General features: G+C 41.6%; 1 protein-coding gene across 4 annotated transcripts in view; it reads right to left on the bottom strand.

The window, feature by feature from the left end:
* Positions 1-27,331, bottom strand: part of PHACTR1 (phosphatase and actin regulator 1) — a 399,222-nt gene that overhangs the window by 49,740 nt on the left and 322,151 nt on the right. For all 4 annotated transcript variants that reach the window (XM_067568389.1, XM_067568390.1, XM_067568391.1 and 1 more), the window contains 3 exons: positions 19,028-19,358; positions 9,262-9,470; positions 5,568-5,724 (listed from right to left, as the gene is read on the bottom strand). In XM_067568389.1, the coding sequence (XP_067424490.1) occupies positions 5,568-5,724; positions 9,262-9,470; positions 19,028-19,358 (697 nt within the window). The remainder of the gene's footprint in view (positions 1-5,567; positions 5,725-9,261; positions 9,471-19,027; positions 19,359-27,331) is intronic.

Here is a 27,331-nt window from a genome sequence, read left to right as displayed (position 1 = left end):
TGTGTCTCAATGGATTTTTCTCATACATCATATTTGTCTTGTGATACATGCAATGTTATTACCTGTATTGCCTCAAATCAGATTTTCCAGTTGCTGTGGTATAGAGAGCACTCTGTAGTATGTTGCAGAATGAATACATTTAGGAACATAGAACAAAATATAATGCAGAGCACCATCCTCCGACCCCTTGCTGAGGCACATGTTACAATATCTAGCTGCCCCTTATTCAGATATGTGAGGATAGCGGGTAGATGACAAAAGAGAATACATGTGTGTCGGAGAGAGACTCCCTTGTCTGTTTGTTTTTTAGCTGAATCCTTTTACTCCTTAAATATGTGGATGGAGCCAGGATGGGAGTCACGGCTCCCCAGTGCTACTTTTGAGGGGTTTCAAAGGACATTTTGAGCATGGCAATGCTTAGACGTAGCTTTGCAAATCATGCTGTGTGGCAGGGGCACAGCACACGCTCCAAGGATTGCTGCAGAAAGGATGATAATTTATATCTGCTCCCAGCAGGCCTAAAGCGCACCTCGCCAAAATGCCTACAGCATATGCACTTTGTCTGGAGGATGGTGTGGCACTCCTCTGGCCTGCCCTCCTGAGGGCAGCATTTGCATATACCACACAGTGCTGCAACAGAACTACTCTGTGCTGATGTGGGGAAGATGACAGATGTGGAGCTGATATGTAATGATGTTACAAATACTGAGATGTAACCATTTCATTAAATTGTATGTGAGCTGGTCTGCAAGGGGAAGTCATGATACACTGGGCTAGTAGAATATCCTGTCTCGACCTGTCTTAACACGAGGCTGCAGGAAGAGCAAACTGGATAGCAACACAATACATCTACACATAAAGACACCTCAACATACAATTGAAAGACAAGGGGTCACGTGGTTAGCGTCAAGATTCTGGTCTCTGGTCTCTAGTAAGTTGCAAGCCTTATTTTGTCAAAGCTGGGAGGCTGGAGATCAAAAGAACACTAAAAAGTTAAAAAGCCTTTCGGAGAAGGGGGGGATGTCAGGGGAGTTATTTGTTTGCCGCTGTCTAGGTAGACAGGCCAACTTGGAAAGAGACTTTGCGGAGGGAGTCTAAAGTAATTGGGCCTCCCCTGATCCAGGGAATGGAAAGTCTTAGGAAAAAGCTAGATATGTGTTCAGTCTGATTATTGTTTTGAACGTATGTTTTCTCTGAAATGCTTCTGCTTTAAAAAAAAAAAAAAAGCTTTCTTTAAGGAAGCTGTTTGGTCACTGATTACCACTGTCATTGCCCCAGAGGGAACAGAACTGTAGGGTCTGAGCCTATGTGTGGCCTGCTGAGATAATCACAGTTAATATGAGGGACTGCAACTTAGAGCTTCTTCGGAGAGTGGGAGAATGGTGTGGTTCCATCTGAAGCCAGGTGATGGCGAGAGGCCTGAGAGCTGAGAGGGGCTGCACTCAAAGAAACCAGGAGGGTCCAGAGATGCAATTCAGTCAGTAACTGTGACAGCTGTAATGTCCCATTTTTTGCTTAAATCACCATATTCTTGTTCAACATCTCTTACATTGCTCACCTCTGCCTTACTGTGCTGCGGAGGGGCTGAGCAGGCCCCGGACAATTAAACAGTGAGAGGCGAAGGGGAACAAATGAGCATGCCTAATACAGCAGTTTCCAAATGCAAAATTTGAAATACACAGTTTTTAAAAAGATTTGTTTAAAGTGCCACATCCTCCGATGGTGTAATCCAGCATAGCTCCATGAGTGTCAGTGGAACTATGATGATTTCCAGCAGCTGAGGAACTGGTCTGCAGTGTTCAACTCCTACCCTCATCTGATGTGTGCTATAAATTGAAGGGCAATATCTTGTTTCACTACTAGAAACCACATCTCAGAACAGCTCCTTCTAATTTGGCAACAGGGAGGAGTCCACATAACCACTTGCTGACATTACTGTTTCTGAATTGATGGATCGTAGAGGATGGTCCCATGGCTAATGCATGTGACTGGGATTCAAGAGACCTGGGTTTTCTTCCTCCTTTGTCAGGGACTTGTGTTGTGAGCTTGGGCAAGTTGCTTTACTTCTCTGAACCTCAGTTTCCTGATCTGTAAAATGGGAATAATGATACTTACTTTCTTATGTGAAGTGCTATAAACATGTTAAGTGTTGTTATTATGGACTCTGAAGATCCTGCTTTGCATCGTGGCTATGTCAATATTCAGAGAGTACACAGAACAGGTCAGATTCTCCTGTGGGATATGCTCTGCAGCCCTATTTACTGCTGTTGGGTCACTGGGGTGTAAATTAGGCCAGAATTGGCCCAACAGGTCCAGCAGGAGAACTTTGCTAATTTATTAAGTCTGCTCTGGTATCTGGCTACCTGTTGGCAGATACGGTAATAGAGTCATAACCATTTTCTGAGAACAATTTAAGATTAAGTGGTTCCTAGCCACATTTAAATAGAATGTTTCTATGGCAGTGAAATTATACCAGCGATGAATTTGGCTCTGTGCAATATGTCAGAGATTGAGATCTCAGTATGCCTGCCCATAAGTTTCTTTTTTAAATAACACTCTCTTTTTAGATCTAAATTCTGACCTGCCAAATGCTTCAGCTAATGATCTCTCCTTAACTAAACACAGTGAAGAATGCACATAAATACTGAAGTATCCTAATCAGCCTTCCGGTGAAAATGAATTGATCCCGTTCATTGCTGACAATGGTAACTGAATGTGAAAGTTTTTATTCTGTTTTGTATTTTTTCTGCAAATAATTTATGTAATTTAATTGGCTGGTTATTTCGAACCTTTGGGAGCCATTGCTGGAGTGGTACAAATTCCTCAGAAATATTATTAAACTTGCCAACTGCAATTATAGTCCACAACTCAGTTTTTCCCTGAGGACTATAAATCCTATATGCCTTTACTGCATCTCTCCTTTGTTCTCACATAATGATGCAAATCTCAAGGAAAAGTAATCAGGTTTTTGAAATGTTGTTTACACAACAGAAAAAAAAACTAGACTTCAGTTTTCTGAAAATTACTCTCCAAGCCATGGAAATGGCACATTTTTGCACACCAAACTCGAGAAGTTCCCATCCATATCAATATAATATCTATAAGCCTTCTGGCTAGCCATAAATAGCCTGGATTTATACTCTTATATTTTGTATTTAGACATAAGACACATTCTAAGTTTTTACTGCTAAGACCTGTAACCCTCTGTCTAGTGCTGAATAATTTGTGGCTTATCATATTTGGAGCCTGACCAAGGAAATATTTTTCTCCCCAAGTTTCTGAAATCTAATTCTACCTCTACTAAGAAGAGGGAAATGCAAATCTCTAAATTCCAATTGTCACAGCGCTGGATTTACCACTATATCACTCCCATTCTATGCCTGTGACTCCATGAACTTCATGGTATAAAACGAGTAATGCAGTGATGAATCAGGACCTGTATTTTCCCAGCTCAGATTTTTTTTTTTTTATTATCATTCTAAACATTTATGATTGTCACTATCTAATCCATGGGTACATTAGAAGACAAGATCCAGTTTCTGACAGTGAAGAAGCACAGATAGCAAGACAAGTGCACTGGAGAAAAAGGCAGTGATGTTGTGAGCACATGAGGCCAAATGTTCCAGTTATTGTCAAAATTGGTTTACCTAGTCGGAAAATCAAACTGCAAAAACACCTTGCTCCCACGGGGACAATAAATCAGCTGGAGTAGTGTTGTTGAATATATTTATTAATCATCTGGAAAGGGGAATGAGCAATGAGGTGGCAAAAGTTGCAGATGACACAAGATTATTTACATTAGCGAAGTCCAGAGAGGACTCAAAAACTTCAGAAGGATCTAACCAACCTAGGTGAATAGGCAACATGATGGCTAATGAAGTTCAATGTCAACAACTGCAAAGTAATGCACATTAGAAAGGGATATAATTAAACCACACATATACCTCACTGGGTTCTAAATTAACTGTATCAGTTAAGGAGAAAACTTGGTTGTGTGTGAAAGGTACGAGTGTCGCTGGATAGGAATATATTTAGCTGCTCCAAAGATAATTCAGTCAGGAGGGGGCTACATGTCAGGCATTTAGCAGCACTAATGGTTTCACAAAACTGTACATAAAGAGGGTTTCCAATGCTACAGCCCAAAATGTCCCCAAAGCTGCACCTTTTCAGTGTGTGTGTGGGGGGGGGGAGGAGGGGGAAGAAGAGGGGTGGGGGTGGAAAATGAGCATCAATGCAGAAAGCACACATTTCCACTGGCACTTCTGTAGCAGAGAACCCCTGAGAGTGAGATAGGGCTATATATGGGAAATTATATTGGCAGCAGAGGCAAAGCCTAGAGCTGTTGGGTTTTTTTCAGTCTATTAGGTGACTTCTCACATATAGTGCATTGCAAATAAATGACCTTAAATCTTCATAGCCCAAGAATAAAGGTTGTATCTTGCAGTCCACTCTCCCAACCCACTGCTTGATGGTAAACGTTAGAAAAATGTTTGGATCTGTAGCCTATAGGACTAGCCTGCTTACTTATATATATATATATGTCTTTCCTTATAGATTTAAGTATTGTTGTTTTATTATAACAGAATCATTGATTCATATTAAAGTATTTTAGCTGTAAGGCAAGGTACCTTACAGGCCATATCCTGTATGAAAGCTAAGGCAGTTAGCATACATATGTTCGGGACCTTTGGCCCAGATAAGTAATGATGAGTTAAAGGATAAGACCTATATGGTTATAGCCTTTACCCTAGATAAGTCAGGAGGCATCAAAACAGGTGGGCGGGGGCTGTCTCAGGTTATGCCCCAAGTAAACTTCACAGATATACCACAAAACCCACAAAAGAGCCAGAAATAACAAAGGTGAGATAAACAAACCATCTGGAATTGTCTGGAAAGGATGTGGATATGTCATTAATACGCACGAACCTGCCAGCCTATAGAATAAGTGTACCCTAATAATTTGGGGGTGAAGAATCCAAGTTTGGATTTAGGAGGGGGACCCATATTTCTCAGGGTATAAGAAGGGGCAAATCGTGTTACTTGGGGCGATCATCAGCTACTCCTTCTTGAAGCTTCTTTTAGTTAGTGTATTAAGATTCCTTTGTTTATACTTAGTATTATTTGTGGTGTTAGTCTTAGCCTTATACTCTTAGCTCTCGAGCATTGCCTACTCCAAACCTCAACTCAAGAGTTGAGGAACCAGACATCTCTCTCAACCAGTCATCAGGGAAGGGTGTGAGTATATTAATCCAAAGCATACCATAGAAATATATACATCACATGAGTCTCTAAATAAGACTGTATTATCCATTATCCATGTGATTATTCATTTTCTTTTAATCAGTCTTTTGTCTATCATTTTATGTTATTTTAATAAAAGCTTATAAAATTATACAAATTTGGCTATCACGGTGAACCTTCCTGTCGTGCGCCCTGGGGTCCCTATAAAACTCTTCTGGAGCCTGATTCCGGGACAAGAACCTCATTAGCTTCTGATCAGCTCAATCGGCAAGCCTATAACACCATTCAAATTACTAAAACACCCCAAATCAGGCTACAGATCTTACCTTGTTAGCTTTGTCCCAATTTGCTGCCTTAATTCAAATCTCTCTTCATCAGTCTGCTTTGGGAGGATGTTCTTTTCCTCCAGCTCTCGTTTGGAGGGCCTGTTGCTAAGCTTGATTGCTAAAGAATCCTTCCTGCAGATTTTCATTGCCAGAGAACCTATGGAAGAAAGGAGAGGTTTTGCCAAAAGAAATGTCAGCATTATACCATACCATACAGCAGGCAAAGTAGTAATAGTCAAGGAGAGGATAAGCAGAGTGAACCAAATTAGATTCTAGTCTACACTACCGTGGCACAGTTATGGCACTGCAGTTGTAGTGTAGATACTTCTTACATTGACGGAAGGGGGTTTTCCATCAATGTAATTAAACCACCACCTCAAGAGGCTTGCCAGAAGAATTCTTCCATTGATCTAGCTATGTCTATAGTGGTGGCTAGGTTGACCTAAGTATGTTGCACAGACAGTGAAATTTTTCACAGCCCTGAATGATGTAACTAGATTGATCTAATTTTTAGGGGTAGACCCAGCCTTAGATAAACTAGTGTAAATCTGGAAAAAATTCCATTGGCTTCAGTGGAGTCACTTTCATTACAGGGAATGACAGAATTTGGTCCAACAGGGTAAAGAGATCAAGATGCAGATGTGACAAATGTGGGGGTATTTTTTTTTAATAATTAATATTGTATCTGGATCAGTCACTAGCGTGGGACTTCTGTGCCCTATAATAGAATGGCTATTTTACCCTTGGCGTCTGACTGGGTAGCAGAGCCTGCCCACCTAGAGAAAGAGGGAGGAGGTCTTTTCTAGCAGTCACCTAACGGCTTACCTTAAGGTTCATGAAGAGACAATGCTGGAGCATGTAGCCTTAATGAGTCAAGCCTACTCTCTTTGGGCAGCACCCATACCAGTTTAAACAGGGATGGTCAGAACAGACCTATCTACATGGCAGTTTGGAGTGTGCCTCCCAGACCAGATAGACAGACTTGTGCTAGCTCTGCTTGAACTAGCATTCTAAAAATAGCAATCTGGCATTGTGGCACTAGTGGCAGGCTGGGCTAATTGCTCATGTCGCTCTGGGTCTGAGCTTGGCTGGCTAGCCTGACCAGCCACCCCTTCTGCAACATCCACGTTGCTATTTTTATCGCGCTATCTAGAGCGGAGCTAGTGTGAATTTGTCCACATGAGCTGCAGGGTGCCCGTTTTGGGGTTGGGGAAAGGGCTGGAGGAGAATGAACACCTCTCTACCTACCCCTAAGGTTTTTGCACTTGCTCAAAGTGCCATAGGTTGTGGTGCTGGGGGAAGGGCGGGGGCACAGCCTGACCAGTCATGATCCCATTCTAAATCAGTATGGCTGCTGCTGGAGCGGGCCAGGGCATCACTCTGGCTGTGTGGTTGCAATGCTACTCAAATCTGGCCTGTCTGCCCCTCCATCCTGACGGAGGGGTGGCCAGGCCAAATGGTGTTGCGAGTGGCACAGGGGGGAGTCTGTTCATATACAGTAGAGTGCGGGCGGTCTGCCAAGAACTTGACTCTTCTCGGCACCAGCTCATGCACGGGGTGGGTAAGAGAGATGAGTGGCTCCCCAGCAGAGGGAGAACTGGGGTTCCTTCAGGAGGAGGGTGGGGGTGAAGAGGGACCGGAATGGGGTCCCTTACCAGGGGGTTAGATAAAGGGATCAGAATCTGCACTCTCCAAGAAATATCTGAATGCGCCACTGCCAGGCTGGGAGGCATGCTTGGCTTTCCAGCTGCAGTGTAGACACACCACCAGAGACTTGGGAGGATCAGGGCTTTGAGAGGAGAATGCAAGGTGGCTCTGTTCTGTTTTGTTTATGTAATTTAAGAGGAAAGCCTATCTAATTTAGCTTGCAGTGAAGCATAAGATTAGATTAAAGTAAATGGGCATTGTAACGGGGTCCATCTCACTGCCTTGGCGCCTCCTGCTGGTTTTCTGGGTAATCAGCCCTCAGCCAGGCAGACATCTCTCTCTCTGCGGTTTCTGGTGCTCAGTCCAGTCTCTCTCAGTCACCGTCCGTACGCCCCCCCACTTCTGGGGGATTGTCATGCCCCCCCATGCACCACCTCTGCCTATCTCAGATGAGGGTACGTGGTAGACTATATTATTTGGAAAGGGGTATGCAGCCTAAAAAGTTTGAAAACCACTGGTGTAGGACGTTTGTTATTTTAAAATCTTATGTCTTTAATTCTTTGTTCTAAGTGCTAAATACAGATGCTTTGTTTTAAGAAGGCTGTTGATTAATATCGCTGGTCACATATTCCCAAAGGGAGGAAATGCAGGTGCTTGAAACCGATTCGGACCTGCAGGGTGATATGCAATTGCTGTACACAGGGTAGTGGACCCAGGTTCTGGAAAAAAAGTGGTCGAATTGCAAGATTTCACCCTGAAACAGCTATGGACAAGTAGCCAAAATATCTGAGGGGGATACATTCAGAGAGAGACCAGAAAGGAAGCAGAGGTGCAGCTAACCCCAAAACCATGACAGCAGGTCTCAAATTTAACTTAGAGTTATCATTGATGGGTCTGGTTCTCTGCTGCCTTGCACCATGTGGAATGGGAATGAAATGGTATCAAATGAGATGATAGCATTTCACATGCACGTTGTGCGGATGTAAATTACTCTACAATAGGCAAGGTAGTGGATAATCAGATCCATGCTTTTAGTAGTAATTACACTTCTTGCTGTAGCTTAGGGTTTTGGAGTCTGATTCCAAACTCATTTATACTGGAGTAAACCAGGAGTAACTCCACAGAAGTCAGCAGGATTATACTGGTTTAAACAAGTTGTAAGCAAGGTCACATTCAGGCCCTGGTTTTTTAAATCAGTAAGGACTAAAACAACGATCACAGCACACAGAGAGCTAAATACTGCCCACCGTACGCATATCAGTACTCAATGTGTTCAGTAAGTAAAATTAGCAGAATTGGCCCCTTGTGGATTCTGATCCTAAAAAGAACTGTGTACCTGTGTTATTCTGATTTTAGCAAACATGCTGAGCTTTCATCAATGTGTATAATCCACACTGTACGAAGCAGAAATGCTACTCAGTGCTGGAAGGATCTATTTTAAAAACTACTCCCTGTCCATGAGGAGTGGTATTTAAAATAAAAAGCACATATCCAACTATGGTCAAGGGGTAATTCCTTTTTTTTATCCAATTCTTACTAGGACAAAAAGTTCCAGGTCCAAATTCTGAGGTCTTTACTCAGAGATATTCACATTGACTTTAATGGGAGTTTTAGCTAAATAAGGAGTGAATAAAAACTGCGTCAAGATCTCAGGATTTGGCCCTACTTCAGTATTGTTTCAAAACTGCTCAGTGCTGGTCTCATTCTGATCCTATTGAAGTCATTGGTAAAACTCCCATTGCCTTCTTGACAATGACACATTTAAAAAAATCTGCATGTAAATATTCTGACATGACTTTGTACTTAGTAAGTATAAAACACCTGATTCTCCTCTTACTATCAACAATTTTATGCTGCTGTTACTCTGCTGTAGTCATCTGAGTTTCTCCTAATTTATTCCAGTGTAAGTGACATGAAAAATCAGGCCCAAGATAGCCAATTTGCTTGTGTTTCCCTTGTGCTTTGAAGATAAAGAGAAAAAAAACAAAACAAAAAAACCCAAGCCAAATCACCACAATAAAAGGGGGGTGGGAAGGATGAGTCTTACTTGTAAATAATGAGCTATCATCATCTTCATCTTCCTCCTCATCCTCTTCCTCTCTTGAGTAAAGGCAGGAAGAATCTTCATAGTCTAATTCATGAGGCACATTTTCTTTATCGTCATCGCATTCGATCACAACGGTTGGCACTTGTCTCATGTCTGAAAGGCCTCCAGGTCCTGTTTTCATGACACTGTCACCCGGGTGTAAACTGGAGCTGTTGGAAAAGAGGAATTAAAAGGAGAAATTAAGAAAATTAGAACTACTTGCTTAGCAGGAGTCAGGGCTTCTTTTCTAAAGTCAGGAGCATGAGGACCTTTTTATATTGCAGACATTTTTTTTAAAAGAGGGGAAGATGGAAACGTTATAGTTACCAACAATAATGGGTTAAATCATGGCAAATAGGATAAAGTAAGTTACATTAGTTAGTAAAGAATTAAAGGATAATCCAGATTTAAAAACCTGCATAACCAGAATTCAGAAAGGACCTATTATTAAGGTTGCCTGACACTTTCCATTATATGACCCTGTTTTCAGTTGCTTATAACATTGGCAAATATTGATCATTTGGACTGAAACTTTCCATGCTGGATATGATGCTGAATATAGTATCTTAGGTCTTGAGCTCATTATGTCCCACAACCTAATAGGTTCAGACCTGGTCATTACTACTATTGTTTAATTCTCTTCATGTGTAGATCTCAAAGCACTTTATAAGACAGGAAAACTGAGAAAGGGAGAGTTGAAGTCCAAAGTCACACAGCAGGTGAAGAGCAGAACCAGAATAGAACTCAGCTTTCCTGTCTCCCAGCCAAGTGCCCCCAACCAGATCATATTGCTTCCCTCTACTCGAATTAGAGACTGCCAGAAAAAATAAAGGGTGTTACAGTGGTGTTGGTGATTCAATAACAGGTGCTCTTCCTTCTGAAACAATAACTGTATGAAATCAGGAGGCACTGTGCTGTTGGAGATGCTGCTCTGTGGCTGAGAAGTAAATCTGAGTTCCTCACTTTGCAATTGTTAAAATTCTCATGCTCCTTTCCACATGCATATGGATATTAATCCAGATGTTCTGGCCAAATTCTATTTGAGGCCATTATCAAATTTGTGTATGATCCTGCAAAGCAACCTCAACTCCTTCAGAGAGTCTAGGATGTGCAGAATCACAAGAGACACTCCACAGCATTTTAGAGGTCTGGGCTCTTTAACAATTTAAATAATGTTCTGCTGTGGCAATTGGAGATGTTATTCTTTACTTTTTGCCCTAACCTGTTGTGTGGTGTTAATGAGGACTGTTAAACAGTTGCCAAGTTTCATCCCTGAAATGACTGCATTTTCAAGGGAGGTGAACTGACTCCTATATATATACTATTATTCCATAAAGTGCTTTGGGATTTTTAGGGATAAAAGGCCCTAGATAAGTGAGTGATACCATTTGTTATTGCTATGTTAGGCTTCAAAGAGATCATTTGTTAATTGCAGCTTTACTACTGTAGATTAACAAACATTGGGAGACATATTTACTGTCTGGACATCTTGAAGAAAGGAATTTATTTGCCTAGAGATGTTCTACATTTTGTAGCACAAAGTATTAAAGATTTATGAAGAATTGGGTTGTGAATTTCTGTATTAGATTTCAATGAATTTTACATTATACTATTTGTAACCAAGAAGTAATTTTGGGGTGCATCAGCTGCATTCTTCTAAGGATACATAAATGCATTACAGTTGCTGAAAACTTTCAATAAACTTTTATTTTATTGATATGCTTTAATAATTTAAATTCAATTAACTTTTTTTTTTAAATCTCTCTTTTGCCCATTGTCTATTTGTCTGCGTAACTCTTCAGTGACAGATACAGGAAATCCTGAAGACTCAGATCTAATGAAAAAGATGAAAAAGCTCAGCACAACGCTGTTATGTGAAAAACAGTGACCACTGGGCAGTAAAATCATTCAGCGCAGTTTAAAAACAGCACAGTCAGGGGCAGTACAACTTCACCAAATAACAGAAGAGGTGGGAGGGCAGCCCAGTCTTTATGCCCATTCAGTCTGCCTTTACCTCTCTGCTGGAGTTACCAGGTGCTAATTGTGACACAGCATTTCTGGGAGATGGGGCTATTCATTTCTGAGGAAATGGACACAGGACAACAATTTAGGCTACCATTTCAGCAGTTAGATGGCAATAGCTTTCAATCCCTATCCCACTCAGGATTGATTTGAACTGGTGTCCTAACAGTGGAAGATTCCCTATCTCATTACAACTTCCCTCAGTCATGCAGTCCAGCAATAATACCACTTCCTATTTTAAGCCCTATTTTTTCCTGCTATTTTATGTATTTCTTGATTAATACTGTTCTGCTCCACACCAATAATCTCATTCCTTAAATCAGCTGAGAAGGTGTTGTGCACTTGTGCCACACCTAAGTACTGCAAAGTACTTATGAAAGACTATCAAAGGCACAAGTTACTCTACTGTGTATAGATTTTCTCTTTGCTGGTAGGAAATACGCACTGTCATGTCATCTACTACAAAATTATTTGTAAAGGCTGTTGGGCTAGTAGTAGAATTACGTACTGAACAATTACACTACGAATCAATTTTAAAGCTGTTTCATATTTTGTTGCTTTGATTGTTGAGAGATCAAGATCATGGCTATGCAGGCACTTTTTTTTTTAAAAAAAAAGAGATCATAACATGTAAATTAGAATGCTGCTATTAAGAAAATATGTTCACGAGAAGTCAGAATTTAAGTATTATAGACAACTTCTGATCTTCTTACTCAAAGGTGTACTTTAAATAGAACCGGAGAAATCACTCCTGTAAAAATCTAGTGGGATAAAACATACCCCCACAACCTATCACCCCTGCTTCTTTGATAGCAGAATGAAGAGTTACCAGACCAAGATGCAATTTAAATGTTGTCAGATCAATAATACTTTGATTTGTTGCTTATCAATTAAACTAAAAATAGAAACACTTCAGATCACTGTACATTCATTACTACAATTCTAGGGTGGGGGAAGCATGGGGAAGGTATTGAGAATTTCTATCCCCAGGCTGTGGTGAAGTTTAAACAAAAATAGCTCTCTTGAAAGGTCTTATAGACTGAATACTTTTGATAAGATTTACAAGACTTCTGTTAGGTAGGTCTCTGATTTGATTTACAAATTTGAAGTCTGCGGGAACTGGATGTCCAAGGGGTCACAGAAACTTTATTTTTGATACAGAGGCTTTCATTTTCTTTGTCATTCGGTCAAATCTAGCCCAGGGCAGTGGTAACTGGAAGTCATTACTGTCTGATAGCTGTTTGGTATCCTGTCTGAAATAAGTTGTGGTCTGAGTCCAGTTGCAAGTTTACAAGAGTATGCAACATGATTGACACTAATTGGCAGCCTCATCAGAGAGACTGAATAAGTGCACGACTGGAGATTAGACTAACATCTCATGCTAAGAAGCTGCCCCTCCCTCCAATTTAGAGTTAAGGAACATTGGAAGGGCACAAAAGATACGTTGTCAAGCTTGCTTTGCTGTTGCGAAAGAGGCACCTATTCTGGTCTCGATCCTGCAGACTTTACTACTATAGAATTCCCATTGAAGTCAGGAGGATCAAGTCCTCTATAGATTTTGGTCGCCTGAGCTGTCGAATTGACACCTCTGATCTAGCACTTAGAACATTCCAAATAGGGTAAAAAGCCTGGAGTGCTTCTCTTGATTCACCCATGGTCTTTGGGTTGAAATTCAAAGAGAGGCTCACAGCTTCCAAGCCTTCCACTGAAAATGAATGGTGCAATTTACACTAGGCAAGAACAAACTTGCAACAAATGTGGTGAAAGAAAAAGTAATTACAGAAGTCACCCCTTTTCAGTTTATAGCCCTTATGTTGTAAAGCTGGCAATGTATCAATAAAAGATAAAATGAAGCCAAACTAGCATCACAGAATGACACTGGTAAACGATATGTCAAAAAAGCCATACTGTAGGTGGAGGGAAAGAGCTCTTGTGAGAGATACCCTGATAGCATAGTTACATTGTACAATCCCAAATTTTCTTGCATTTTAAAGAATTTGGCTGTGTAAATTATCCTTTTGTTTAAAGCATGACACACTGTTATGCTCGTGTAGAAAACCTGCTGCCTAGCTCTTGTTCCACAAGAAAAGGAGTGAGTGCAGATTCTTTATGAAAGTTCGGAATATATCTTACTTTAAATCATAACCACACTTGGCACTTATATAGCAATTTCCATTTTTAAAGTGCTTTAAAAATATTGCCTTGTTAAAGCTCACAACATTCTTGTGAAGCAGGTAAGTGTCATCACCCATTTTACAGAAAGGAAAACAGAGGCAGAGAAGTTAAGTCACTTGAACAAGGTCACCACACAACAAAATAGTCCCTAGTCCCTACTCTGGTGCTCAGGTATACCTCATTTTTATATAGCAAGCTCCTAACTCCTTGGAAAATCATTCCTAACTTTCCTTTCACATAGTTCATACCCTTTCCCTGCCTTTAGATGTTGTTAGACAATAGGACTCTGGAAACTTTTTAAAGCAAAAAATCCATGTTATTAAAGGAAGGGGATTCTTTATTCTTGCTTTCCCTATTTTTGGCCCGAGGAATGGTAGTGGGTGCGAGGGAATGGTTCGGGGGCATGAGGTTTAAGAAAAGAATTTTGGGCAATGTGAGGAGAAAATTACAGATGGGTGTCAGGGATCAACCCATACCAGCTGAGCTTACCAGACACAAGGAAATCCCACAGACTCAGGAAGAAAGCAGCAAGAAATAGACCTTTTTTTTTTAAACAAGTAAAAAAAATTACCCTTTTGGTTGAAGAGGGCTGGTTATGGTTCACACTGGGGCTTGTCAGTATCCTCTTCTCTTATAAAAAATACTACAGTGTTCTTTAGTAATGCTTCATATCACTTGGCAGCAGAACTACTGCAGTATTTGGGGTGATTATTTTAGAATACTTTAGTATTTAATTTTATAGACTCATAGACTTTAAGGTCAGAAGGGACCACTAAGATCATCTAGTCTGACCTTCTGCACAATGCAGGCCACAGAATCTCACCCACCCACTCCTGTAATAGATCCCAAGCCTATGACTGAGTTACTGAAGTCCTCAAATAATGGTTTAAAGACTTCGAGGTACAGAGAATCAACCAGAGAATCCACCAGCAAGTGACCCATGCCCCATGCTGCAGCAGAAGGTGAACCCCTCCGTCCTCTCTTCCCCCTCCTCCCCCGGTCTCTGCCAATCTACCCTGGGGGGAAATTCCTTCCCGACCCCAAATATGGTGATCAGCTAAACCCATGAACACGTGGGCAAGACTCACCAGTCAGACACCTGGAAATAATTTTCTGTAGTAACTCAGAATCCACCCCATCTAACAGCCCATCACAGGCCAGTAGGCATATTTACCACTAGCAGTCAAAGATCAGTTAATTGCCAAATTAGGCTGTCCCATCATACCATCCCCTCCATATCAAGCTCAGTCTTGAAACCAGCTAGGTTTTTTGCCCCCCTTCCGCTCCCCTTGGAAGGCTGTTGCAGAACTTCACTCCTCTGATGGTTAGAAACCTTTGTCTAATTTCAAGTCTAAAATTCCTGATGACTAGTTTATATCCATTAGTTCTTGTGTCCACATTGGTGCTGAACTTAAATAATTCCTCTCCCTCCCTGGTATTTATCCCTCTGGTGTTATTTATAGAGCACAATCATACCTCCCCTCAGCCTTCTTTTGCTTAGGCTAAACAAGCCAAGCTCTTTGAATCTTCTCTCATGAGGTAGGCTTTCCATTCCTCTGATCAGCCTAGTAGCCCTTCTCTGCACCTGTTCCAGCTTGAATTCATCTTTCTTAAACATGGGACACCAGAACAGCACACTGTATTCCAGATGAGGTCTCACCAGTGCCTTGTATAACGGTACTAACACCTCCCTATCTCTACTGGAAACACTTTGCCTGATGCGTCCTAGGACTGCATTAGCTTTTTTCATGGCCCCAGCACATTTTTGTAGATAAGGTCTGAGATTGGCCAAAATGGGTGCTACCAAGCGATGTTACTATTCCCCAGTGAGTGCCCCAGCCTGATGTTGGGCACTGTCTCGTCTCATAATGTCATAGAGTTTGAAGCCAGAAGAGACCACTAGATTGTCTAGTCTGACCTCCTGCACCCCACAGGCCACCAACAACCTCAAGTTTTGCATTTGGTGTTTTTTATGTGCTCCTTACATTGGTGGCTCACAGTCATCATGTGATTAGCCATTTCACTAATCAATTCCTAAGCAGTACCATGCCAAATACTTTATTGAATTCTAGATAGATTTGATTCACTGCATGTCTTTGTCTAAGAAATCAGTTATTTTATTGAAGAAAGATCTATCTTTGATAATCCTGTGCTGGATTTTATCCCATTTTCATTTACTTCCAGTCTTTAGAACAAACTTTGAAGGAAAGAATAATTAAAGTCTTGCATACTATTGAGATCAAACAAACAGACTTGTAGTTGTCTGAATCATTTCCCCCCCCCTTTCTTAAATATAGATACTATGTTTGCTATTCTCCAGTCATAGAATACCTTGCTACCTGACTTGCAATTTCATGTGCCAGTTCTTTCAGTATTCTGGGATGGAGATTATCTGGTCCCCCCAGTTTGAGCGCATTAAACTCTTTGAGCTTTGTTTCTTTTTTGGATGTGATAATTTCCATTTTCATACACTCATTCCCATTAGTCATCCTGCCTTTGCTTCTATGTTCTACATTCTTCTCCACAGTTGCTGGCCTGGGAGCAGGGGCCCAGCAGCGTGTTGTTTTGGAAGCAGTAGAAAAGCTTAGGAACCAGTCTCAGATCCTACATGTGTAATAGACAATCTCAAAGCTAACTTTTATATAGAAGAAAAAATAGATCTCAAATATAAGCAATTTACAAAGCTTTCAAGGCTTCTGAGCTAAAGTGTCCTATAAAAAACACTGCAATATGATTTAATTTGGGTTTAAACTTGGTTTTTGTACACTTAGGAAGAAAGCATTACTGTAAAAAAAAAAAAAAAAAAAAATCAGGATAAGATACCACTTGGTGTACCGAATCCCCTCCCAAATCTATTCCGAAATTCTACACTAATCTCCTTGGAGACATTAGTACATTTACTAAAAACGAAGAATGCCTTGGAAATGTAACTTAAAAAATTTAACAGCACATGTCGACTTTACAGACGCTTTTGTCCACATACATTATGAAATTAGTCACTGCCTTTCCAGAAGAAACAGCCATCAGCTCTTTTTTCTCTAGAGTAACATAAAAGTTAATGATTTACTTGACAATGAGAATAACTGAAATACCTTGTATATTATTTCATGTCTGAAACATCCATTGAAGCACAACAAAAAGACTCAAAAACAAACAAACAAACAAACAAACCACCAAACAGCAAAAGAAACAATCTGTGTATTAATGTGAACTAGGAGTCCCTTAAATGTGAAATCAATATTAATCCCTATTTTAAAAAATTATTCTCTTCTGTGATGGGAGACAATTGCTTCATCCTGGGAACTGGATTCTTGCTTGTTCAGTTTTAACAAGTAGCTCAGTTTCAGTTTCTGGTTAATATTAAAAATGAACCAAAACAACAAAATCCCTTTAAAATAATTAGACATACTTGTAAACACAGATTTGATGAGAGCTTAGAAACAGGAACATCCATTGCTGTGGGGGAACAGATGCTACTATCATATGAAGAGAAACATCTCTGGGCTTACAATAATGCAGTTCAGTTTGCATGTGCGCTGGGTCAGATTGTGCAATTAACACCCAGACTTGTGCTAGGAATGGTGCAGAGCTGCACTGCTCCAGAGGACACTTGGGAAAACACAGTCCCTGTTGACACTCCCTGGCACTCAGGAGTGTGTACATTATATCATATTTCAGGAGGATGCAGGTGATTCTGCAAGGTGCACTTGTCAGGCTTTGCTGGCCTATGTGAAAGATGGCAGGACTGTGGACCCCATCAAAATTCTACCCTTGTTATAGTGACTTGTGCCCATGGCATGCTACCTTCTGCCTCACAACTGGAGCTTTTTATCTGTAGCAACAGAATCCTCCCATTACAAGCTAGCCAACTTCACACCAGATTAGGATTCCCTTACACTAGGGAAATCTACAGCTGTCCTTTTAGAGCAGCTATAAAGGTCTCTTTTTCCACTGTGGCAGTACAAAGGGCAAGTAGCATGGGGAAGGATATGGCCTCTTGTCTATTTAAATTGCACGTGTTTGGTTTTCTGTATAATTTCCTATTACCTTATTAGTTTCAATAAAACTGTCCAGGGCGAACTGCTCACCCACCTTCTTGTGTTTTCACAATCCATTTAGCTGATTCTCCTGTATGTAAATTACAGCAGCATTCAGATTGCTCTCATTTATACTGGGGACTGATCTGGCACCAACAGGACTGCAGGACCAAGCCTTAAGCCACATTTCCATTGGTCCTTTTGTGCTGCTTTGAGCACTGAGATCTAGACCTGGTCTTCACTGATGGCAAAATTCGGTAGCAGTCGACGGGAGTTACACAAGCTACGCAGAGTAGCTTGTGTAACTCCCGTCGACTTTAACTTCTGTTTAGTGCGCTGTCCCCACTGCGCTGTGCAGACAGGAAATGAGTACCCAATCGACGCAGTGCTGCGCTTTTTGGGGAGGTGGCTTTATTAGATTGACTTCCGGATCGATTGAGCATGTCTTCACTGCCGCTCAATCGAACTGGAAAAATCAATCTGATGGTGGTGAATTTGCCACCATCAGTGCAGACATAGCCCTAGGCACCTGTATTCATTGATTCCTTTGGACAATAAGCATTCAATGTAAAAATTCCTGCAGGGTGTTCTGCACTACAGAGTGTGGAGACTATTTCCCAGGTGGAGGTTCCACGCGTCATATAGTTTGGTATTGCATCTACCCACCCTCAGAGCCCCCACAAGGCTCCTGTTAAACCAGGTATCCTGCTGAAAGCCTGTGCTTTTGAAACTGTGCTTTTGAACAGAGACAAGTTGGGGGAGTCCCTGCATGGAAGTCAACATACTGGGATACAGTCTGCATTCAATTGACTCCCTTTACACAAAATACATGTATGGGGGTCTTATATGGAATGGCATTATATTCTGTATACCCCCTTTGTAGACTGCAATTGGAATTGCTACTAAACAGCAGTGACAATTATATTGCGTGAGTACACACACTCACACACACTCTATGCCCGACACACCTTTATTTTATTCCCAGGTGCACTTTAGATTACATTAAAAAACCTAAATGGCTTACACAAGTCCTCATGTGCTCCCTCCACCTCATCAGTGGCATGCAGATTCTTCAATGGTGCAACATATTTGGCCTTTATTGTTCTTTTCTAAATCTTCCTTCCCTCCCTCCCCCTCTTTTTTTCCCTCTTGTCTTCCATATAACTAAAGTTTTTATTTGGAAACCACGTGTTATGTTGTTGCAAAACATGAGACTCCTAAGAGCTTTTAAATCTAGAAGCGGCATAATCTAATGGCTAGAGCAGGAGACTTGAGTTTTATTTCTGACTCTGCCACTAATTTACTGCGTCAACCTGGGCAAGTCACTTAATCGCTCTGTACTTCAGTTTCCCCAATAATGACTTTGCTGTGTAAAAAAATTTTGATCTTAAGATGAAAGGCCCTCTAGAAGTGCAACGTATTATAGGATAATGTCATGTTCTGATGCTATAATGACACAGCATAAATCAATATTTTAAAAAATCAGCCATTACCTTTCTAGCCTCTGCATGGTCATGGCCAGTGTCTTGTTCAATTCATCTATCATCCGGCACCCTGAAGGGTGAATATTTAATGAGCTGGATCCAGAAGGCAGATGCTGGTTGTGGCTGCCATATGGAAGCTGGTGCTGGTGGGCTGCTAACTGGGATGGCAGTACAGAGTGGTGGTGTGGAGCCAAAGGCTGCTGTGAACTCTTCTGCATGGAGTAGGATGCAAGAGAGAGGTCTGGCCCCCCTAAAGGCATGCAAATCATGACTTTCTTTGGAGGTAGCGGAGGCGATAGTTTAACTGGCATACAAGGCAGCTTCATAGGAGCGCCAAGATCTAAAACAAAAGAATGAGAGGCACAGACATAAGTTTCTATGGCATTAAAAAGAAGACCACAATATCTATGCAGATAATCAGGCACAAAGGTTGCCAGTAAAGATACCAGATGAGTCTGCATTGAACTTACCCCTTTCCTGTTGGTGGTGGAAGATCCTGTACCCTATAACACTCTGAATGGTCTTCAGAAGGGAAGTTTTCATGTTGCAACATTCTTGAGCCTCACAGAAACATTTGAGGACTCATAATAAATGCATTAAATAACTTCCTTTAATCACAAGATCTACATAGTGCTTTTCATCTTCAAAGCACTTTCTACCAGGAACTAACCTTGACAACATTTCTGTGAGCTGTGTGTTATTATCCCCCACTTAAACAGAGGCGTAACCTGAGATAGAGTGATGAGGTGCTCAAAGTCACAGAATCAATCATTATCACCCCAGCAGGGATTAAAACTCAGGCATTTCTGGCCCCTGCTACTATGGTCTGACAACTGCACATCACGTCTCACATTTTGGTGAACCTGCAGAACATTTGGTGCAGCAGAATTACAACTAAAGAACAAAAAAACCATGAATGATGTATAAGGATAATCCAGCAAAAATGGAGGAAAAATTGTAGGATGAATTTATTCTTTTGTAAAACACCTGGCAAACAAACTTTGTTCTGGATCCCCATGCTGTGGATTTTAACCTTTTTAACCCCATGCACGAGTCCTCAAAAATACATAATTTCATGGGGTTTACCCAGGATGCGGGGGGGTAGAAGGGGGAAGATTCCCGTTGACTTCCATGGGAATTGGATAAGGCAGTGATCTTCACTATTTTTCAAGCAGGAGCCACTTTGGCAAAAAACCTTCAATGTGAGAGCCACATCAACTATTAAATGAACACATTGCTTGCTTGCTACTCCTTAATGATGTAATGTTACAGAGCGACTCATGGAACTTAAACTTTTGTTTGTTCGTTTCATTAATATCCACAGTTACGTTCTTATCTGCTTTGTCTCCTGTTTCACTTTCCAATTTTCTCTTCAACGGAATTAAGTATCTATCCATTCTTTCCAGTAACTCACTGGGGCCAAAAAATAACATAGGACACAAACGGTTGAACATTCCGAGTTCTACACTGGTTGCTATGGTAATATTACGGTTATTATACAATGGTTATACGTCGTTGTACTTATTGGCACACATCGTACCATGTGGTCAATGTGACGTGTAATGAAGGCGGACTTTGATAGCCTCGGTACATATTCTAATGTTAAAAATAAAATAAATTGGAATAATGAACAATTAGTCAGGGAGCCGCACTTAGGGTCGATGGGAGCCGCCACTGCCTCCTGGGCCTTGCAATGAAGAACACTGGCATGAAGCCCCAGAGGTACATGTAATGGAGACATCTATGAGCAGATGGAATTTCAATGCATTGGCTGCCTGAGCTCAGCAGGTGGAAGGAGACTTGCTGGGCTGCATTATGACATTTTCTAAAATGTCAGAGAGCCTGTGAGAGGAGCTGGAGGTTTGAGAGTAAGGAAGGGCAGGGAGAAGTAGCTGCTTGGAGTCAGGGGATAAGAGAAGATGGATTGATATTGTTTGAGGAGATGGGGAAGGAGGGAGCTAGAAAGGCCTCGTGAGGCTGGGAGAAAGCCTGACCCTAATGAACCCTTTCAAATCTGGCAAACCTCTGGCATTCAGGTTCTGTAAAGGAGTTATGGTAGCACAGCATTCGTGCTATGGTGCCTCCATTATTTGAGTTCACGCACCTTGTTACAACATGAGCAGGAGAGACAAGTGGCAGCAGCGTCTAATGACCTGACAAAGCCCAGCAGATAAGCCCAGCACAGGTTTCAAAGGCCATCGCATGTTTGGGAGCTGCATCACATGTTTTAAAAGCGCTTCCACAAATGTTCATACTTGCGCTAGCTAGCCATAATCGCTTGCCTGGAAGTTTGCGTGTCAGTAGTGGGGCCAAGTCAAGGGTACAGATGGCTCCTAGGGGACAGCACTTCTCCAGAAATATCAAACTGAAATAAGATACAGTGAACAGGGACCAAATTCAAGTTTGACATTGCTATTAATTATTATTATTATTATTAGAGGAGTACTACCACAGCATCTAGAGGCCCCAGTTGAGGTCAGGGCCCTATTGCGCTAGGCACTGTACACGCATATTGTCAGGAACAGACCCTCCCCCAAAGAACGTACAAGCTAAACAGCCAGCCAGGAATAGAATCCAAGTCTTTTGACTCTCCATTCAGCAGGTCCTATCCACTAGACCATGCTGTCTCCTCTGAAGTCAATGCCTGTTGTACCCACTTATGCCAGAGATGAATATGGCCCTTGGATTTGCCAGCAAACATGAAATCCCCCCTGTCACTCCCTACACAGTCACTCTCCTAAAGCGGTTTCCACATTTTGCAATTAGAATTTTTATGGGTTTTTACCCAAACACAGAACTGGCTGAGCGGTCATGTCTCTCATACACATACGTGCACATATGTAGCTGTGTCTGTTTTATCTTTATGCCCTGTAGAAAAGCACACACTGCCTTCAAGAAAATGAGAGAGAGACAATAAAGAATAAATTGAATAAAACCCTGAGAATAAGACTCCTATGGGATTTGTAGTAACAAAACATTTTAATACATTATTGCTCTGGCATACCTTACTACTAGAGATGGGCCTAAGCTACAAAGCCTGGATCCAGATCTGCACTTCCCTAACCTTCTGGAGTATCCAGATCTGGATGTTTGGTTCGGCTCCATTTCTGGTGTACTTCAGTGAACAGCTTTAGGTCACAGAAGGGTGGTATTCTGGAAGGGAATGCTGCCTTAATCCCAGACCTTCGCTCTGTGTACATAGTAGACGAGACAGCCACAATGGAGGGGTCAAAGTGATACCATCCATAGGAGCTGCTCACTCATGCTTCTGGCTGAAGAAAAGCCAGAGGGGCAAATGAGGTTTGCTCCTTCCTGTGTTTCTGAAGTGCTTAAAAAAAAAAAGGTTGATTTTCTGTTGGGAGTCAGTGGAATTTGACAGGTTGATTGAGACACAAAATAGATAGAAATGCTTCCATTTTAAAAAAAAGCATTAAAATGAAAAATATTGTTTTCTTTTTAAATAAAAATATTCCCCTGCTAGGTGTGCAGCCCAAACACTGTAGCTTTGGGGATAATGTCTGAGAACTGGCACTAGAAAGTGAAATTCACTAGTTTATTTTCATTGGTGAGTGAAAGGCAAAAAGGCATAAAGAGTGAGTGAGATTTGTAAAATTCAGTCTAAATTGTCTAAAATATTATTCATGACACAGGTAAGGATATTTGGTTTTTGTTTAAACATATGGGGCTAGAGTACATCACCATATCTTCATTGACTTCAGTAATGGAGCGGTGCCAATTTACACCAGCTAAGAATTTGGCCCCTGATTTTTAACCTGGTGTCCACACATCTTGGAAAAATTGTCATGACAATCTACCAGCACAGAAACAAGTTTACTTGTCTGCCCTTTAACTTAACAATGTATGTCTATCAACAAAAATTACTTGAAAGAAGAATTACTTCAAAGAGAAAGGAGCATTTGAGCTATTCACTTGATGTCAAAGAGCATTTTGTCCTGCAAATTTGACTAAGCTGTCAGTTCTGAATGAGTAAGGTGTTGGTCCAAGCTCATGAGCAAATTTCTTCCCTCCAATCAAAACAGTGGAAACCTCATTGTCTGCAGTGGAATTCATCTAGTGTAAATGAGAGGAAAATTTGACCCATGTGTGTAAGCGGCTGTAATTAACATTTTAGATTGGGACAATCATATTCTATAGTCTTTTTTAACTCCACAATGTTTTTAATGTGGCATATGGGGATATGTACAGTCCCCAGAAGGGAATATCCATCATACGTATACAAGACTAGGTGAATAACAAGCAGGGGAGGAAAAAGAATGAACAAAAAAAAAAAAAAAATCAATGTGGTAAGTCCTCCCAGTGGAATGTTTCTGCAGTTTTAAATCTTCGCACAAAGCACTGAAAATGACAGGATAGTAGCAAATAGTCCTGTGATTAATCTTTTCTGGCTGAAGTCCCTTGTATCCAATGTTATGTGTAATGGGTCCAATTCTGCAAGTTGCTGAACAAGTTCAACTCCCCCTGGCACTAATGGGAGTTGAGGGTGTTTAGCACTTTGCTTGATCAGGTTCTAGTTATGCGGGATTTAATGCAAATAATATTAGAAAATTAAACCATGTTACTGTTTGACAATAGCCTACCCTTATATACAAATATATAACAAGACGACAAAATTTGCCACACCAGACTGGTGCACTGACCCATGAGGAAGGCAACCCCTTTCTCTTTTCCATAATGTATCAGGCCAAGTGTACCATTCTGTACATGGGAGGAAAAATGCCATCCCACTCTTATGGTGACCAGCTGATGTCCCAAAGCACGAGCTTTTATTATCCGTGTTGAAGTGCCTATGACTACAAATGCTCCTACTTGTTATAAGAGTACCCAGTTCTCTTTCAAATCCTACTCCAGTGTTTATCTGTGGTCCCTTGTGGCAGTGAATTCCGTAGTCTGTAAAAGTCGGAATGTCTTTAGGAGGCACTGTGGGCAGGACCGAAATGGGCATCAGGAAATCGGAGTTACATTCCTGGCACTGTCATTGATTCACGGTATGAATCTGGGCAAGTCATCTGATCTCTCTAGCCCTAGTTCCCGGATCGCTGTAGGCTCTGACTACACTTACAGAGGTGTGTAAAGTACATACAGTGCTTACAGCCCTAGCATGGGTATAACCAGCAGTGTAGACGGTGAGGCACTGCTTAGATGAGTGAAGACACACCAGAATCTTAGGGCATGCATCCAACATGGCTCTCTACTCGCCCAAGCAGTGCCTTTCATGTCTACACAGCTACTTCTAACAGTGTCCCACTGCCTCCCTGATGCCCCGGGCCCTTTCCCTACCGCAGGGAAAGGCTTTGGCAGCTCCCTGCAGCTCAGAAAAGCTCCAGTAATGGGGAGCTGCTGGAGCCTTTCTCCATTGCCTCCCCTCTGCCAGAGCCTTTCCCTGCTGCATGTAGCTACTCACCGCAGTGTGGACACAGCCTGCTTTTCACTGTGGCGTGTAGCTACACGTATCCTACTTGCCACCGCCAGTGCAGACGAGGCCTAAGAGGATCTGATCCGAAAGTCTATTGAAAATAATGGCAGGTTTTCCACTGACTTCAGTGGGCTTTGATCAAGTCCATAATGAAGGGTCAAATTCTGCTCTCAGATACGTGGCCATGGAGCTGCTATGTAATAATTTTATGAATACTGTATGTAACCGAGTTATTGAGATAGACTACATAACTGTATTAGTTAGTGGAATGCTTATTATAAGTCTGTACTGCTTTAATTCAATGGTGGCTGTCACCAAGAAGAAAATAATAAAGGTCTTGGTGTGTGTGTAGGAAGCTTAAAACCATGTGGAAAAAGGATAGACAACAGGTAAGTAGGACACGCATATAATCTGCTTATCGTTTTAAGATCTTTTTCTTTCAAGTCTTTTGAGTCTAAACAAACAACGCTCTACTTTAAGAAGGCTGTCTGATCACTGGATGCCATTGGTCATAGCTCCCAAGGACCAAAATTGCATGTACTGAGCCTAAGCAGGGCTTGCTGAGGCAATCACATTTAGGGGACAGCAAACCAAGGTCTGGCCTAAGAGTGGGAGAATCGCGTGGAAAAAAAAAAAAAAAAAAAAAAAGAGGTGACAACTCAAGGCCTGAGATCTGCGAGGGAGTACACTCAAAAAGACCAGGAGGGATCAGAGATGCGGTTAACCCAGTAACTGTGACACAAGCATTGTCTATTGACTGCAGTGGGAGTTGCACATGTGCATCTGAGATCTATTTTGGCTCCCACATCTTTTGCTGTTCTTCTGCCCCGTGTGTACAGTGGAGGGAGGGGTAGGATTTGAGGGCACATGCAGAGGGTGTGCACATCCTGAATGCCACGAAGCCCAGTTCTGCAGGTACTCTCTGCACAGTCCCACAGCAGGCATTATCCCGGGGTCCATTCCACTGCCATTCTGCAGACTGGGGGAGACAATCCTTTCACTCTGCTCCTGTTCTACTGCATCCTCCTCAAGAGTGAAGCACGGGTATTCAGAATATGCACTGGGGAGAGAATGTACCCCAAACCAAATAAGCAGTGTGTATATTGGTGCGGAAAGCAAGCGGATGTTTGACACAGAAGAGGGCTCATGCATACTGCAATGGGCTCATCTACAGAGGAGCCTCCCCAGACATGTGTAAATGCTGGGTTAGAAAATCCTGCCAGCTGTGGAGGTTATCTGCCAGGTAAATTTGTAGTTCTAAATAGTTTTGTAATGTTGTAACCAGCAATCAACTATGTTTCGATGATACCGCAAGAATTCCATTGTTCTGGAATTCAATCCTGGCAGCTCCCTGTTATCAGTAGTTATTTTTATGGACTTACAACACTTCCTTCCCTGTTAAATGTTCACTTCTAATCATGGCCAGTTGCTCCATATTTGAATTATCACTGTTGCCCAGCCAGCTGATAGTCTGAACCTTACTGTATATAGACATAACTAGATTGCGTGTGCTTAGAACTAAAAACGTGACAAAATTCCTCCTTCCAATGCCCAGTGGAGGGAATGAGACAACTGAAAAGATGCTAAAAGGATTTTAAAAAGCTCTAATGTGATTGTTGAGTTAAAGGGCCAGTTTCTGATCAAAGTGACACCAAATATAAAACCGGAGTAACCCCACTGACGCTGGATTTACTCAGGTCTAACAGTTGGGCCCCAAATATTTTGCTCCTAGATTTTTTAGGGAATTTCCATCTTTTGATCGGAATGTGGCTGGGTTAATCCCAGGAAAACTCTGGTTTGGTACTGAGAAGTCATGGAGTAATGGACAATGGCATGCAGGAGCCTTGTCACACTGGGAGTGTTGCTTTAAAAATGAAATATAAAACCAATGTCCTGGCTGCTTCTGGTCCTTAAAGATCTCCTGGCAATTAATCCCAAGGCTCCAACCAAGTTCAGTCTCAAGTGATTATTTAAATTCCCCCTACAATTTCAGTCAGATATGATATTTTGCAATTCTTCTCCAAAAGTTGTGTAATGCTGCTGTACACTGTTACCTTCCACCCCAGAGATATCTGCTTTTTAGTGATGGGTGAAGATGATCCCTGTGCATAGCTGGTATATCAGAGCTTTAGGACTCTGGTGGATGAAAGGGGCTTTATAAATGAAGGATGGCTTATTTTTAATTATTATATTTAACAATTGGCAGAAGGATCCTTGTAAAATAATTGGCCAGTGAGGAATGCAGAGTGATGAAATAGTTGTATTGAAGCAGTTACGAGACATGTTCTCTTCCTAAGGCTGACGGCTTTGCACTATGAAGAGATGGATCTTGACGATTATGGGGCAAATGCTGCTTTTTCCTCCCCATGTTATGAGCCTGCAAGGCAGGGAATGCACTACAGAGAGGCTGCTCAGGAAGTTTCAACACCCTCCACATACTGCAGAGAAGTTCTCTCTGGCTGCTCCTTCCACAAAAGCAAGATGGATGGTTCTGGGGTGGGTGAGGCAGGCATATGGGTCTGTGAACCACAAAGATGTCAAGCCCACTACTAGTAAAAAAATCTCTAGAGGAGGCAGTCTTGCTCCCAGTGGGTGCTCTGAAGTCTGCTCTGGTTTCTCTTCTATTCAGGTTCTTGTATCCTCCTCATCTCCATAGTATTGGAGTGCCTATCGGAACAGCATTAAGCTACGTGATTAGCAAGTGCCACATGCGATTCTCTTTCTCCCTTTTCACTCCCACAGTAAAACTGAGGGGTTTTTTTTCCCCCCAAAAAATGTAATTACTTTGATTTTTGTTTATTTTATATCTGTTGTGCTGCGTGCATTTGTTAGGGCAAGGTCAAAGCCTCGCACTCCAATAGGAAATGGTGATATGTGAG

Source organism: Emydura macquarii, unplaced genomic scaffold, assembly GCF_026122565.2.
Source record: "Emydura macquarii macquarii isolate MOO-44397 ecotype Brisbane River unplaced genomic scaffold, CSIRO-AGI_Emac_v2 contig_2890, whole genome shotgun sequence".
NCBI classification, from domain to species: domain Eukaryota; kingdom Metazoa; phylum Chordata; order Testudines; family Chelidae; genus Emydura; species Emydura macquarii.
This window is presented reverse-complemented; position numbering and strand designations above follow the sequence as displayed.